General features: G+C 41.7%; 4 protein-coding genes across 10 annotated transcripts; all 4 read right to left on the bottom strand.

Moving 5' to 3' along the window:
• Positions 1 to 241: 241 nt before the first annotated feature.
• Positions 242 to 4,394, bottom strand: LOC116190243 (long-chain-alcohol O-fatty-acyltransferase-like). Of its 6 annotated transcripts, none has more exons than XR_004152631.1 (4): positions 4,249 to 4,394; positions 1,358 to 2,734; positions 921 to 968; positions 242 to 557 (listed from the first exon to the last, which is right to left on the bottom strand). XR_004152631.1 is itself a non-coding variant. In XM_031519908.1 (2 exons), the coding sequence occupies exon 2, from the start codon at positions 2,546 to 2,548 to the stop codon at positions 1,445 to 1,447; it is 1,104 nt and encodes a 367-aa protein (XP_031375768.1). In that variant the 5' UTR covers positions 2,549 to 2,734; positions 4,249 to 4,394; the 3' UTR covers positions 1,029 to 1,444. The 6 variants fall into 6 exon arrangements, 4 of the variants coding, with proteins under 4 accessions (XP_031375768.1, XP_031375791.1, XP_031375783.1 ...); XR_004152629.1 differs by having other exon boundaries at positions 1,362 to 2,734; XM_031519908.1 differs by lacking the exons at positions 242 to 557; positions 921 to 968 and having other exon boundaries at positions 1,029 to 2,734.
• A 394-nt stretch (positions 4,395 to 4,788) lies between these two features.
• Positions 4,789 to 6,619, bottom strand: LOC116190677 (V-type proton ATPase subunit e1-like). Of its 2 annotated transcripts, none has more exons than XM_031520175.1 (4): positions 6,478 to 6,619; positions 6,199 to 6,346; positions 5,538 to 5,585; positions 4,789 to 5,096 (listed from the first exon to the last, which is right to left on the bottom strand). In XM_031520175.1, the coding sequence occupies exons 2-4, from the start codon at positions 6,294 to 6,296 to the stop codon at positions 5,030 to 5,032; spliced, it is 213 nt and encodes a 70-aa protein (XP_031376035.1). In that variant the 5' UTR covers positions 6,297 to 6,346; positions 6,478 to 6,619; the 3' UTR covers positions 4,789 to 5,029. The 2 variants fall into 2 exon arrangements, with proteins under 2 accessions (XP_031376035.1, XP_031376036.1); XM_031520176.1 differs by having other exon boundaries at positions 6,439 to 6,525.
• Positions 6,620 to 8,189: 1,570 nt separating this feature from the next.
• LOC116209154 (probable long-chain-alcohol O-fatty-acyltransferase 5) lies at positions 8,190 to 9,275 on the bottom strand. Its single transcript, XM_031542743.1, has one exon. The coding sequence runs from the start codon at positions 9,273 to 9,275 to the stop codon at positions 8,190 to 8,192; it is 1,086 nt and encodes a 361-aa protein (XP_031398603.1).
• Positions 9,276 to 12,236: 2,961 nt separating this feature from the next.
• Positions 12,237 to 14,171, bottom strand: LOC116190294 (long-chain-alcohol O-fatty-acyltransferase-like). Its single transcript, XM_031519982.1, has 2 exons — positions 13,891 to 14,171; positions 12,237 to 13,623 (listed from the first exon to the last, which is right to left on the bottom strand). The coding sequence occupies exon 2, from the start codon at positions 13,427 to 13,429 to the stop codon at positions 12,371 to 12,373; it is 1,059 nt and encodes a 352-aa protein (XP_031375842.1). The 5' UTR covers positions 13,430 to 13,623; positions 13,891 to 14,171; the 3' UTR covers positions 12,237 to 12,370.
• Between the last annotated feature and the right edge of the window lie 1,999 nt (positions 14,172 to 16,170).

Below are 16,170 nucleotides of genomic sequence, written 5' to 3'. Positions count from 1 at the left end.
ACCATCACAAGTTCATCTTTTTTTTCCATAGCGTTAAAATGTTAGGTTGGCAATCCACGGGGTTCATTAAATTGGATTAGCACTTATTCTTCTTAATCAATATTTCCGATTCGAGTATTGTAAATAAAGAAAATTCATGCCGTGAAATATTTATCTTTTAATCCCGATTCGAACTGAATTAATTCGTACCCTTTGAATTTTTAAATATCAGACCTTAAATGATTGAATATGAGTCGGGTAATTAGGTCAACTGCAGACCCGCTACTAACAAATGGCTTCCGAGAGTAAGTAGTTGAGGATTGTTCGGAGTTTCAGTGTGCAATGTCTTATTGTCCTTGTTGATGCAACAAGAGTTAAACCCATATACTCGGCACCATATAATCGGAATGATCGATTTACAGTGGTTCCTCGTATCAAATGGTTCGCCAGACGGAGCTGGCCCGTGGACAAGTACAATGGCTTGGTTTACAGCAAGGGAGTCATGTGCCTTCATTCCCCCTCGCTTAAGATCTGGACAATGAGTGGCTTCATCTGTGCGAAGATATACAATCGCCCACCTTCAAAACATCAAGAGGAAACAGAGGGTCAGCGTGTTCGTAGCTACGCAAGGGACATGAACCGAAACAGAAGCGGCTCTCTCTTCACATGACTGTTACATTTGAATCTCGCTAAGAATCGACTCCGAATCAAGCTGATATATGTGTAAAACAAAGTCTACTGCATCATCTGAGAAACAAAGCTACAACATCTGAAGCTGTTATGAAATGCATAACGCAATTCACGTTTTTCTCAGAAAGTTATCTGAACTTGTCTTGAGAAATCACGTTCAGCCCAACATTATCTCTAATCCTGTATACAAGAAGTAGAAACTGTCCATGAAAATCACTTTAATGGAGAGAGAAGCCAGAGCATAAACTTACATCATCCAACGACAAGATGTGGCTGTAACAATTAGTGTGAGGCGTAACCTGCACCGTAGATACAGAAGCAATTATCGGAACTGTTCGGAATAGGCTCACACAACAACGAGCATCATAATTCTTCTCCATTATTAGCATCATACAATAGAATGAAACCCAGAACTGATTAATCCGAGCAAACTGCATTCATTCCAAATTGCACACAGCCCAAGCACAACAGACTGACAGCACAGGATACAATACACACGCCTAATTCAGAATTGAGCGGACAACTACCTGCCTCCATCCAATTTTCAAAAGGCCCCCGGACAGTCCAGCCCCGGAACATAGGGACGCGTTTTTAACAAATGGTTACAATTTTTGTGGTAGTTTAGTTGCACAGATTTGCTCTTTCTTAATTTGGTAAGTTCGCTGAATCTTTCCTTCCCGTAACTTACCTACCTTAGTATTCCCCAATGGCCTTGTCATCGACCCCGTTCCTCGTCAGTATAGCCAAACACCTGTAACCGCCATGAATGCCAGTGTCAATGGCCCCGAAACTGCCCGGTGGAGCCGCCACCTTCCAACCAGGCCCCTCTTCGCAGCCATCTCAGCAATTTGGTAAGATCGCTGAATCTTTCCTTCCCGTAACTTACCAACCCGTAGTATTCCCCAATGGCCTTGTCATCGACCCCGTTCCTTGTCAGCTGAGGAAAGAATAGCCAAACACCTGTAACCGCCACGAATGCCAGTGTCAATGGCCCCGAAACTGCCCGGTGGAGCCGCCACCTCCCGACTAGGCCCCTCTTCGCAGCCATCTCAGCGGCCACGCAAGCTCCGTGGAGCACGAAGAACCATGTCACCTCCCACGTGGGATGAACGCGGGCGAGGTAGTAATAGATCAGCTCATGCATTAGGCCTGAGACGATGAATGTCGCAATCGTTGCGGGTAGTGAGGACAACTTGTGACCTGTGACAGGTGCAAAAAGACTCCGCACGGGATGGTATACTGTCGGGCGGAGAATGCTCGTGACCATAAGATTCCACCGTCGGCCCCAGAAGTCCTGCAAGGAAGTAGCCAGGTATGGCTCGTTGAACTGTGGCTCGAGCTCGTAACCTAGAAGTGCTCGAGCAGGGATTGCGGAGATGGCCAGCACGACTTCCAACTCAAGGTACGTGTGGACGCAATAGAGAGCTAAGACAAGGTTCGGGTGCATGTAAGGCCTGTTTTCGTAGGCCTTAAAAATCAAAGCAAGAAGCACCACTTTGATTGCTAATAGGACATATCTAGGCACTATAAAAGCATCTCGGCTTGGAGCATGGGTTTTATCTAGTGATTGTGGCTTGATCGGTAAGCAAGCGACTGAAATGAAATGAAGGAGATTCCGAGACTGTGCTAGAGGTCCTTTATCGAAGGCGAAAAGAAGTAGCTTGAAGTTGCCGAGCCAGGCAAGGAAAAAGGCAGTAGGTCCCCCGATATGGAAGGACGAAAGTTTCAAAGGGAGGACGGTGAAGAGGAAGACGATTGGCAGAAGAGCCAAGAGTCTCAATGTGCCCTGTGGAATGGCAGATACAGCAGAGCTACAATAATAGAGGGCAGCAATGGTGCAGATCCATACGGCCACAAAGCTCTTGAGCTCTTCGTCCATTTCTGATTCGCGTTATCTCGGTTCCACGCCTCCCTCTCCGCTGGTACCTACTGCTCTCCTAATACAACATAAATGGAAATGGAGTTGGAATGTCAAAATACTCAGCGATAAGAGGCTCTGGCATGAGCATGAACAATAAATCTAGGCAAGAGCAGATTGTGGCATATGACCAGCGTGAGATGGATCCTGCATTACATGTTAAGAAAAGAGTGTTAAATTACATCGTGCAGTAAAACTTAGGTGGGTGCTATAATTAACCGTTAAGTTTCTTTAAATTGCTCTCCGAGTAATTCAGAGGAGAGCATAAGCAGTAATAATCAGAAGCTCACAACCCAACAAAATACACATTGCTTCTACTTCAATAGGCATTGAAACTTCCTGCTAATAAGCACCATGAACAGACACAAGAAAAGACTTCAAGTCATCATGTTCATACCAAATAAAAGCTGGATTACACGCTTATCATGGGGAAGTAGAAGTGAAATAAGAGGAAGATGGACTCGAACGGGGAGGCTCTCTTTTCCCATCCGATATGATGGCAAACGAGCCAGGGTTAAAATTTATTTCAGACATCATAAACTCAGCTTTGTTTGGTTTTTGAATAATAATCCAACTCTACTCAATTTAACTCTATTCTTTTCCAAATTCAACAATATAATCATTACTGTTTTCTCTTTTTCTTCCATTTAGTAATATTTTCTTACTCATATTTTTTCCTAATCATTTTTAAACTTCCATTTAATTATATTTCCTCACTCATATTTTTTCCTAATCACTTTTAAAATTAATTTTTTAATAATAGATTTATCATCTACCTTCACATCTATATATATATACATATATGTATGTCTCACACATCAGTATATTTGCCAACACTTGCAATCATCTTGAGTTTTATCACTTATTCAACTCGAAAACCAAACGCAAGCTAAAAAATAGAGAAGCCCTGCAAGAGAACAGCTAGCAAGCCACAGAATGAAGACTTCCAATGTTTACATACTGACAAGCTTGCCCAGAATATGAGGACATAGAAATACTAAAAGAATGGCACGACACCCATAATTTCCTGAATGCGAATGAAAGATTATAAGCCCACCAAAACGGCATTTTGGCCATTGCAAATGGATTGTTATGATCATTTGGGTTCGGATCGACATAAAACATTAACTATGGTTCTTACAGCCACCAAACAACAATAATCTCCTTGTTATGTTGTAATTCTATGACATGACATTACACTTTAAAATCTACGAAATGAGACCGAACCGGTCGAACTCATGGAGTTGTTCGTTCATGCAAGTATGTTGCAAAGCATTCTGATTGCAACTCCAACTCACCAGTAGAAACAATTGAATCGCGTTGACTAATACGACTCCCATTTGACTTGACAGAGAAATACTCAACTCTGTTTCTCAACAGATGCTATGCCGACAATAACAAACAAGACAGGATTTGGAGCGAGGAATCGTGAATTTGACGAAAACCAACGACATCCGTGCCATTTCGTAGACAGTACGATACGCTGATGTGAAACGGGAGCAATCTCTCGTGCAAACATATGCGTACAGATGTCAAATGTACTGCATCGCATACGCCGGAGATGGAGCGCCGGCTCCCAATGAAACCAACACTCAGCCCGACAAGCACAAATTCCGGAGAAGCAGAGAGAGATCTGAAGTTGGAGAAGGGAAGAGGCTTACTCGAGTTCATGAAGCTCAGCTCCTCTCTCTCTCTCTCTCTCTCTCTCTCTCTCTTCCCCGAGCTGCTACGTCTTCTCTGCTGCTGCTGGACAATTATTATTTTTTAATTAATTAATTAATTAATCTTTTTTCTGCCTGAAATTGAATGCGGGCGATGAAAGTCGTTGAAGAAGAAGAAGAACGTTTGAAGTTAAACTATTCAAACTTGGGCCGTCATGTCCAATGGGCCATTGGACGAAGTTGACGGAGCTCGAAGAGAGTAATTGAGTGAGCCCCTCTCCCCTCATCACGAGATTTTTTTTTTCTGGTAATAAAAGTAATATAATGGCGATAGAAAATAAAGCGAAATTAAAAGGCACATAAAGCTCATTAGAGAAGATTGAATTTAGAACTTCTTTGCTCCGAATCGGCTGCTTGTGCCATTCCATTAAGGCCCATCCCTCATCACAAGCTCATCTTTAGTTCAGCGCCATGTTATACATGGTTTTTGGGAATCAAGTCGTAATGCAGTAGTTGAGGATTATTCCGAGTTTCAGTATGTATGTTAAAAACAATGTAAACACGGACATGATATTGCAGTATGTTATTGAGTATTTGACAATATGTTGTTGATGCAACAAGATGTAAACTCATATACTTGACTACATATAATCTGAATGATTCTCCAATGTGAATTACAGCAGTTCCACCCATAACGGGAAGCTATCAAATGGTCCGTGAGACCGAGCTAGTGTTTAGACAAGTACATTGGCTTGGCATGCACCGAATGTATCATGTGCCTTCATTCCCCTTCGCTCAGGATTGGGACAATGAGTGGCTTCATCTGCGCAAGATATACAATCGCCCACCTTCAAAACACCATGATCAAACACATGGGTCAGTGTGCTCGTAACTGAGCAAGGGATATAAATTGAACCAGAAGCATCTCTATCCACGGAATAAAAGTGCATCTCAAGCAGTAAGGTCTCGCTTTAGTTCCCGTGACTGTTAGATCAGAAACTGGACCTAGAATAGACTCCATTCTATTGCGATGTTTATGCAGCACAAAAACAACAGTTTTCCTTTCGGAGACAAAGTCTACTGCATCATCCCAGAAGCGAAGCTGCAACCTCTGAATTTGTGATAAAACGGACAGTGCAATGCAATGCACTTCTTTTTTGGGGAATATATTCTGAACTTCTCTTGAGAAATCGTATGCAGCCCAGCATTAACTCTAATCTTGCATACGTGAAATAGAAGTATCCACGAAAATCAATTTAACGGAGAGGGAAGGCACAGCATAAACTTACATCATCCAACAACATGATATGGCAGTAACAATCAATGTGAGACGTAACCTGCACCACAGATATAGAAGAAATTACAGGATTTTGTTGGAAATAGGCACACAACAAATAAGCAGTATAATTCTTTTTTCGGTAATGCGAGCAGCATAATTCTTTACCAATAGTAACATCATACAACAGATTGAAACCCGGAACTGATAAATTCGAACAGATTGTGGTGATTCCAGAAACAAGAAAAGTACAAGCAAGACAGACTCACAGCAAAGGATATAAAATACACACCATGCACTTCAGAAAAGGAGCTTCACTAATTATCTCACAGCAATGAAGATTGCCGAGTAACGAGATTGATAACCCACTTCGAACTACAAAAAGCTCAACCATTTACCTCTCTGCTGATTCCATATCCCACAGAACTACCTCGCTGAAAATGTAAGGTCATCCGAAGTATATTCTCAAGCTTATACATACGACTACGAGCTCAACATTTTGGAAAAAGCTGAAAACTTGGTATTTCCAACATCAATCAAACAACACGAAAGACTGCAGACCAAATCACAAAGGGAAAGAACACACCAAAAACACATTATAAGTACAGACTTCAATCCAAGAATCGGAATAACAAAAATTGCAGGAAAGATCAAAGGGAAAGAAGGGAACTTACAAATTAGTGGAGGGTCCCACGTCGCAGCAGATTCTGGCACAGAGAGAAGCAACGACACCAACCACAACGAAGATTAGGGTGGTCACCAGGAAACCCATCTCCAGTTTCAATCGAATTCAGAAGTCGAGCGATGAATGGCGGTAAATTTCTGCAACCAAAATCAGAACCCAAGAATCGACTTCAGGTTCAACGAAGCTACAATTGAACTGAAGAGCGAGAAGATTGTCGATGGAAGCTAACCAATTTGAGAGGGAAATTTCCAAAAGAGAAAAATCTTACACAAATCCATGGAGATGCTCTGCTCTGGGGCCTACCCGCCATGGGAGGAAGCTTCATAGCTCGGAATACGAACGAAGGAAGTGATGGAGCTCGACGGGATTTGTGAAAGTAAATGGGCCAAAATTCAGTAAGCCCATCAGGCCCAAATGGATTGTACGGCCCAAATGAGTTTTGACTCAATTTAGTCCTTCAAGTTTAATTTTATGGTCACTTTAGTCCCTCCATGATAAAGAGGCAGGCTTTCCATTAATCTGACCCATAAATATCATCAAATATCGAGCTGATGGTTCTGTTGATTGTTACAAGGCACGCCTTGTTGCTCAGGGATTCACCAGCAACCAAGCATAGATTATCATGAGACCTTCAACCCGGTTGTCAAGCCATCCACCATCCATCTTATTTAGTCTATTGCTCATTCTTTTGCCTAGTCCATACGTCAATTAGATGTAAAAAATGAATTTCTTCATGGACATCTTACTACATATATTAGATGGACTACATCAGCCCGATATATATATGTAGTCCATCTAATTGTAACGAAACTCTAGAATTTTAGATCTCAGTACCAATAGTATTTCTTGGAGAGATCTTCTCTTTTATCGTGGCCCTTTTGGGTGTTATTCATTGGGTTTAGACGTGTTCTATTCATTTTTAGTCTAAATTCAAATTTAGGAGCGAGAAATCCTAATTCACGTTTCGTCAATTATCTTTCTTTTTTTTTTTGGTTGTGCACCACTTGGTATCAAAAAGCAGAATGAGTCCTAATTAATTCAGGTTCGAACTGGATTGGCTTATTAAGAAGCTTCGCAATCGTGGATTTTATTCATTCATAAAATTTAGACTCGAGAACTTCTTCCAAGGGAACAAGTTCCGAATCACCTAAGCAACTCCATCTTAGTTATACCCATCATCATTTAAAATATGCAGATGTACACAGAGAGTGAGAGATAACAACTTGAGGGCAATGTACAAGAAGTAATTAAAGTAATTAATAAACAAATGTTGAAAAAAATTATTTTTCATAATTTTTTTCGTATTCTATGAAAACATAGAATTTTCATGTTTTTTATTTCGAGAAATATTAGAATATTGAATTCAGAAAAGCATTTCATATGATCCCAAGAAAATCATTTTAGGTATAGAAAAGTATCAAAAAAAGGGTGTATTGTCGAGTAGCGCAATACCTCATCTAAAATTTAAAATATACTAGATTTGATTCTTGTTAATTGTTTATATAATCCTCTTTATTTAACTTTTTATTTTCTTATATTAGGGCATGAATCTCTATTAAAATCGAAAAAAAAGTTATATAGTTTTCCATTATAAATTATTCTGCAGCAATTTTATTTATCTAATTGTTCTTTTCCATTGTCAATACCACTTCTAAACCACGGCTGAGTAACCGATCAAAGAGTAATGCCGGAGTAGAAATTATGAATTATGATAGAGCAAAATTGTTTTATGAGATCGCAAGTATGTCGTCGTATTAGTTGAGATTGATATCATTCGCCATCAGCTTGACTCGAACCCATGGCAGTTGAGAAAGTCTTCTTGGGTGTATCACGTATATCACAAGCTAATGATTGTTCAACACATCAACTCAAAATGATATGAAATCTGTGATAAATTTTATTAAGAAAAAGATTTTTTTGTTGAATCCTGCAACGAAATGGCACGTGATTGATATACCCGTTGCACACGAGAGAAGACAGTTAGATATATTTGTTCTTCCCTAGGTTGGTAATAAGAGCAATGGAACTCTCCTTCACAAAACTAAGCAGCCCGTAGAATTCCTCCATGGCCTTCTCATCCACGCCATTCCTTGTCAATTGAGGAAAGAACAGCCACATAGCGGTCATCACCACAAACGCCATTGTCAATGGCCACGAAACAGCCGGGTGGATGCTCCACCGCCTGCCGGCCGGACTCTTCTTGGCGGCCACCTCAACGACCACACCGACTCCGTGAAGCACGAAGAACCACGTCACCTCCCACGAGGGACGATCCCGCGTGGCGTAGCAGTGGAACAGCTCATGCATTAGGCCCGAGACTATGAATGTTGCAAGCATCGCGGGTAGTGAATTCAAATGCCCGTGACCCGTAACTGGCGCGAGAAGATTCCGTACAGGAAGGTATACCGTGGAGCGGAGGAGGCTTGCGGCCACCAGATTCCACCTATGGCCCCAGAAGTCTTGCAACGACGTAGCAAACCAGGGCTCATTGAACTGCTGATCGAGCTCGGACCCTAGAAGGGCTTGAGCAAGGGCTGCAAAGAAAGCGAAAACGAATTCTACCAAAAGGTACGTACGGAGGCAACAGAGAGCTAAGACAAGGTACGGGTGCATGGAAGCCTTGTATCCGTAGGCCTTTAACGTCAAAGCAAGAAGCACCACTTTGATTGCTAGAAGAACATTTCTAGGCACGATAGGAGCGTCCCGGGATGGAGTACGGGTTCCATGCCGTGATCGTGGTATGATGGGTAAGCATGCGAATGAAACGAAATGGAGGAGGTTCGGGGAGTCTGCTAGAGGGCCTTTAGCGAAGGCAAAAAGGAGGAGCTTGAAGTTGCAGAGCCAGGCAAGGGAGCCGGCAGTTGGTAACCCGAGAAGGAATGAGGAAAGTTTCAAAGGGAGGACGGTGAGGAAGAAGAAGATCGGCAGAAGGGCCAGGAGTCTCATTGTACCCTTTGGAATTTGAGACACAGCCGAGTAACAATAATAGAGAGCAGCAAATGCCCAGATCCATATGGCCACAAGGTTCTTGAGCTCTTGGTCCATTTCCAGACGCTCCAATACCATTTGTTGGGATTTAAAATAACCACCCACAGGTTTCTAACAAAGCACTTCGACGACGAAAATTAATGGTGAGAAAGGATACCTAACGTGGGAAAACTTCAAAAGGGCAAAGAAAAACACCACAAAGACAAATGACAAGGTTTCTACTATGTCAATGTCCACATTACGCACGTAGACATTGTCTCTCAACGCCAAACTAATCTCACTGGGAACTCAACACCTCTCTCGCTACCTGAACTAATACACCCTGATTAATATAGCAATACCCGAAATGATTGAATACCCAATCACTCAAAACCCCTTTTCCTTGCTCTCAAAATAGAGCATGCACTACAAACTCGCACACCCTCTTTCCTATCCCTCTCTTGTCTCACTCTCTCTGAGATTGTTTTTCTTGGTGTGTATCAGCAGAAATGTGCAAGGCTCTCCTTACATTGGAGATGAATATTATATGTGATAGATAAACAAATGAGCAAGGGGATGGGTAATTATCTCAATCCCATACCCTGCACATGGATTGAGATAAGATTTGGCTTGAAATCTTCTGACATCAACTTGCCTGAACGCCTTTTTTTGTTTTGTGGGGGGGGGGGGGGGGGGGGGGGGGGGGGGGGGGGGGGAATGTGAAACTTGCATAAAAGCTCTGGCCAAGCTTCCTCCCCTTTTTTTTTCGTCTTTTTTTTTTTATAAAGCTACTGGGGCCGGAGCCCATACCAAAAATAAGCACATTAATATGTATAATGGGAGTGTCTACCATAGGGAGTCCCCTAAAAGTGTAATTTTAAGGGTATCTCAAAAAATAGCGAGTCTCATTATTTTGTAAGATAACTTATTTCTGAGTCTTGTTAAATTTTTAATTAATAAGTTTCTTACAAAAGAGTATATTATCTTATTAAAAAGTAAAATTTCTTATTATTTAACTAGTGTCTTATTATATTTCAAAATAATAAATTTCTTGTTAAATTTGTTATTTAATAAGGTAGTTCACTGAAAGTCTTTCGACACACTATAACGTGACATATTCTGATTAGTCTCCGCAAACTCCCCCTTTAATGAGGCCCCGAACATAAGATTATCTCTATGTATACTATATATTTTTGAGATATGCAATATCATGCGACAAAATCTGCCGATTTCATCCTCCGAATAGAAATATTGGCAGGGGATGTAGCAACTTTATGGGCAATAATTCTGCATCTCCTATTTCAGCAGATTTCGGAGGATTGATTAGAAGCTTTCTTTTTCTTTTTCTTTTTTTTAATAGAAAAGTCCATGGACCTACTACAATCATAACATGTATAATATTTGGTAAGAGCAGGTTGTGGCAATTGATCGTCGACACGATCGAGATGGAACCTGCATTGCAATTTTTCCAAGGGAAGCGTGATCAAGTCATGTTGTGATTCTATGAGACTCCGCAAAAAGCTTATGAAATTAGAGATGCGAGGATGGGGATTATAACTTTCGATTCTTCGACTTATAAATTATTTTCTTACAAAAACAAACTTATATATCATTTTAGCTTTACCGTAATTTGGTAATAAGACCACTAAAAAGTCTCCTTCCCATAACGTAGCAAAACGGAGAACTCCTTCACGGCCTTCTCATCCACACCGTTTCTCACCAGTGGAGGGAAGAACAACCAAAAAGCGGTCACCACCACAAAAGCCATTGTCAATGGCCCCGAAACAGCCCGGTGGAACCTCCTTCACCTGCCCAGAGTACTTCTCTTTGTGGCCACCTCAACGACCAGACAGACTCCATGGAGCACAAAGAACCACGTTACCTGCCACATATGCCGAACCCGTGTGGCGTAGCAGTAGACCAACTTATGCGATAAGCCAGTGAATGTGATTGTTGCAATTGCAGCTTGTAGTGCAGCCAACTCATGACCCATAACGGGTGCAAAAAGACTCCGTACAGGATGGTATACTGTGGAGCGGAGGAGGCCTTTGACAAAAATATTTCACCAGCAGCCCCAGAAGTCTTGCAAGGACGTAGCGAGGTAGGGCTCGTTAAACTGCAGTTCGAGCTCGGACCCTAGAAGGGCGCGAGCAAGAGTTGCAAACATAAAAAACAGGATTTCTAATGAAGGTATGTCATGACGCAGTAGAGAGCTAATGCAAGGTACGGGTGCATGTAAGGCTTGTATTTATAGGCCTTAAAAAGAAAACCATGAAGCAACACTTTGCCTGCTCGTAGGACATTTCTAAGCACGATCAGGGCATCCCAGGATAGAGCAAGGGTTCCATCAGCAGGGGATTGTGTTTTGACAGGTAAGTATGCGATAACAGGTAAGATGACACACGACGAAGAAGAAGAAGAAAAGGAGGCACATGGACGACAGCCAATGATTTCCATGCGTGCATGTGTATGTACAGACGTAATCTAGACTCAGCGTTCCAATTGGAGACATTGTGTGTGTACTCTGATTCTTCCTATATTTCTATACAGATGAGAATAGAAATTTAAATCTCTTGGTTCGGAACTTCCAAGCAAAGGCCTAATAGAAAATACATGCTGTGAGAATTTTATCCCTTAGTGGACCGACTCAGCTCGACTGGATTAATCGGGGCTCAATTAAGCTTCCATACCTAGGTTCATACCAAAAGAAAAAAAGGCCCGGTGTTGTTTCCAAATACACTATGTGATGAAGGTATTATGTGTAACGAGTATATCACATGGTGTTGTGTCTATTTATCGCCGATTTCTGGTATACTTCTTACTATAAATGGGGGCTACCCGAGGAGGCTTCAACATGTAAGCTATTATTCATTTGGCAAGCAGCTAGGTAGGCATTTTGAGGGTGGATGGCCTCTCCATCGGCAGCCACCGCCACCCATTGAGATCATGGGCAGCCTCTGAGTTTGTCTGCAGCCTTGACAGGGGCGGTAGTCAGCGACTCAGCAATGCAGAGGTTCACCACCCCCGAATTCCTCTCCATTGGGGTATTTATTGACGCAGTTCCGTTGAAGTACTTATTCATTTTAATAGCATTCCCAAACCAAGTCTTCGTAATCGATATCAAAGAGTAATATCGAAGTAGAAGTTAAATTTATTTCTAACAATTGTTTTTTTTTTTTCTCTCACTTTTGTAGTTACATACTTGTGCTCTTCCCTAACTTGGCAAAAGCACTGAAACTCTCCTTCCCAGAACATAGCAAACCATACAGCTCCTCCATGGCCTTGTCATCCACGCCGTTCCTGGTCACTTGAGGCAAGAACAACCACACACTGGTCACCATCACAAACGCCACTGTCAATGGCCCTGAAACAGCCCGGTGAAGCCTCCACCACCTGCCCAGGCTCCTTTTCGCAGCCACCTCGGCCACCACACAGACTCCTTGGAGCACGAAGAACCATGTCACCTCCCACGTGGGACGAACCCGTGACACATAGTAGTAGATCAGCTCGTGCATTAGGCCTGAGACTGTGAATGTTGCGATCATAGCTAGCGGCGACGCGAACTTGTGACCTGTAACAGGTGCAAAAAGACTCCGTGCAGGATGGTATACGGTGGCACGGAGAAGGCCTGAGACAAAAAGATTCCACCGGTGGCCCCAGAAGTCTTGCAAGGACGTAGCGAGATATGGCTCGTTGAACTGTGGATCGAGCTCGGGCCCTATAAGGGCTCGAGCAGGGATCACAAAAATAGCCATCAGGAGTTCTGCTTGAAGGTATACCTGGACGCAATAGAGAGCCGAGGCGAGGTACGGATGCATCAAAGGCCTGTATGCATAGGCCTTAAAAATCAAAGCAAGAAGCACAACTTTGATTGCCAGCAGGACATTTCTAGGCATGACCAATGCATCTCGGGATTGAGCATGAGTTCGATCTGCAGGGGATTGTGGTTTGACGGGTAAGCATGCGACCGAAATGAAATGGAGGAGGTTCCGGGACTCTGCCAGAGGGCCTTTATCGAAGGCAAAAAGAAGGACCTTGAAGTTACATAGCCAGGTAAGTGAGGTAACGGCGAGTAACCCGAGATGGAAGGACGAAAGTTTCAAAGGGAGAACGGTGAGGAAGAAGAAGATCGGCAGAAGGGCCAAGAGTCTCATTGTACCCTTTGGAATTTGAGATACAGCAGAGTAACAATAATAGAGAGCAGCAAATGTCCAGATCCATACAGCCAGAAAGACCTTGAGCTCTTCATCCATTTCCGATGCCTGTTATCTGATTCAGTTCTCAATCGCGCTTCTACCTATCGATGGGTCTCCAAACTCAAAGGGACTAGGAGTTGGGATACGGAAATACTTATCGATAAATTAGCTGGAGAGGCTGTGGGATAAGCTTGAACATCCATCTAGGCAAGAGCATATTGTAGCAAATGATAATCAGCAAGAGACGGAACCTGCAATATGTACATTTTGAGAAGCGCATCTCTATCGCAGTGTCGGGAAGTAGTATGCTATGTATATAATAACAAACAAGGGGGTCATTCGACCTTTTCAACAGCGAGAAATCATAAATTGTTTTACGATGTTGGCAATCGCTGCCTGCATAATTTCGCATTCAACAGTACGCTATGTTGCGGGATGAGAAACGAGGCGCCGATATATATACATACATTCAACCACAAAAATCTTAATCTGGATATATGGAAAGAGAGGAGTCTTACTGGAGTTCATGGAGCTCATCTCTCCCTCTCTCTCCGCAGTGCTGCAGGCAATGGATTTATTCTTGGCTGATGAATGCTATCCATGAAAGTAAACGCTGAAAAGAAGACGACGACCACAGACACTCGTAGTTTAAGGACGTCGGGACCAATAGAAAGACCGGAATGTTATGCTTCATCGGCCAAATAAACAAATAATTTATTTATCATCCAACGGTCAAAAAAACTGATTACACCATAAACCTTCTTAAAATGGGAAATTCTATGATTGCATCATAGACCTCCCCGAATAAAATATATATATCCCTAATTTTCAGGTGGCCGGCCGGTTGTACGCAAAAAAAAAAAAAAAAAGGCACATGGACAGCCGTGTTCCAATAGTTCTCCTTAATCTATTCGGTGCATGCTGCACATGTTTGAGATCTGTTTATTCGGTGCAAAAGAAGTTGAAATAAATAATTATTTTTATTTTCATACTTTTGAGATAGATATAGATTAAACTTTTGAACGATAGATAAAGTCCTTTCACTTGGAGAAACTGCACAACAGTCCTCAAGGCTTTATGTAATTCGCTTTTCATGAGTTGTTTGCGTAAATGGAAGTTATATATATAGCGGGGATAATTGCGCCATAAAGCCTAACGTTTGAAGGAATTTTTAGTTCCAGTCCAAACTTGATTTTTTACCTGAGATATCCCGACGTTGACGTGTTGGTTTCACATCTAGCCTGATGCTAACATTCCGTTCAAAATTGACGGAATTGCATACGTGGCACGTTAATTTTGTAATGTTGCTTACATGTGTTACAAATTTACGTGCCACGTGTGCAATTCCGTCAATTTTGGACGGAAAGTTAACGTCGGGCTAGATGTGAAACCAATACGTTAACGTTGAGATATCTCAGGTAAAAAATCAAGTTTGGATTAGAACTAAGAATTCTTTCAAACGTTAGATTATATACTGCAATTAACCCTATATAGCTAGATATTACAACAGAATGCACACCAACACACACAATATCACTTATAGACATAATAGAATAATCATACTCTAGAGATGTAGGTGAATACTTAAGAAGGGAGATAATGCATGGCCAGGGACCGATCTGCTAGTTCCACGAGGCGCAAAGGAAGCGAAAAAGGAACAGAAATTCAAAATTTCCTACCCGTGAAACTAATTCCAAGACCTACTAGAAGAATAAGAGTAAATAAAAGCGTACTTGGAATATTTAAAATTGTCGACCGAGCGTCCCACGCGTGACGCCTCTACCGGTATCCACACCGACTTTGTCGACGAGTCTTCGAAATCGGCGGTGCTAGCGGCCAACACTCGAAAGAAACACCGGTGCGACACCCGGAATTATTAAACTTAATTGGACTTAATGAGTTTAACAATTCAACTCAATAATCCCATTTTATATACATACATGTATATCATATATACACGTGCATATATGTTGTATGTTATCTATATCTAATATCTCAATACACTGCCATGTATATATAATGGCTTGGGGAAAGGATTTCAAGCCATTTGACCGGTGTGGGACAAAAAGGATTTAAGGATCCCAATTGTATCTTATATACATACACATATAGCCATATATATATATATATATATATGTATTTGCATGCGTGCACAGACACATACAAACATATATATATATTTATGTATATTACTTTTGTGGGCTATTGAATTTAATAAATCGAGTCTAATTAATCGACATATTTAATCTCATTAAATATCCGATTAATCGGTCGCACCTTAAATCGTATAATCTCTATTAGACGATTTTATTTGTTTCAAAATATCCCGTCGATTTAGTCGTCGTGTGTGACCCTGTAGGTTCCCAATTACGTTGACAGTAATATCGAAATCTCTATTTCAATATTACAAACAGTGAGCGGCATCTAGCAATGCATCACTATTACTCAAGTAATCGGAAAGTCAATTTCTCGACAAACCTTGTGACCTATGCTACCGTGTAATATAATCCCTTTGTCCTCTATATCTCTATTGAGCCCAAGGCATGGTCGATGACATCCTTGTATGGCTCAATATTTCTTTTCTTGGTTTACCGGGTAAGTCTATCAGAACAAATGAGCTCGATATCATTATATCGACTCATTTGGGTATGCATACACTTTTAGACTTAACCACCAAGTGGCCGTGAGATATCGCTCCCGTTTCGTAGGAGGAACAAATCCTATCTTGGTCACTCACATTCTTTTCCATGCTTTGTGGCATACCCAATAACTATCTTTATAACCAGCCTGTTACGGTG

This window comes from Punica granatum, chromosome 1, assembly GCF_007655135.1.
Source record: "Punica granatum isolate Tunisia-2019 chromosome 1, ASM765513v2, whole genome shotgun sequence".
In the NCBI taxonomy this organism is placed as follows: Eukaryota; Viridiplantae; Streptophyta; class Magnoliopsida; order Myrtales; family Lythraceae; genus Punica; species Punica granatum.
This window is presented reverse-complemented; position numbering and strand designations above follow the sequence as displayed.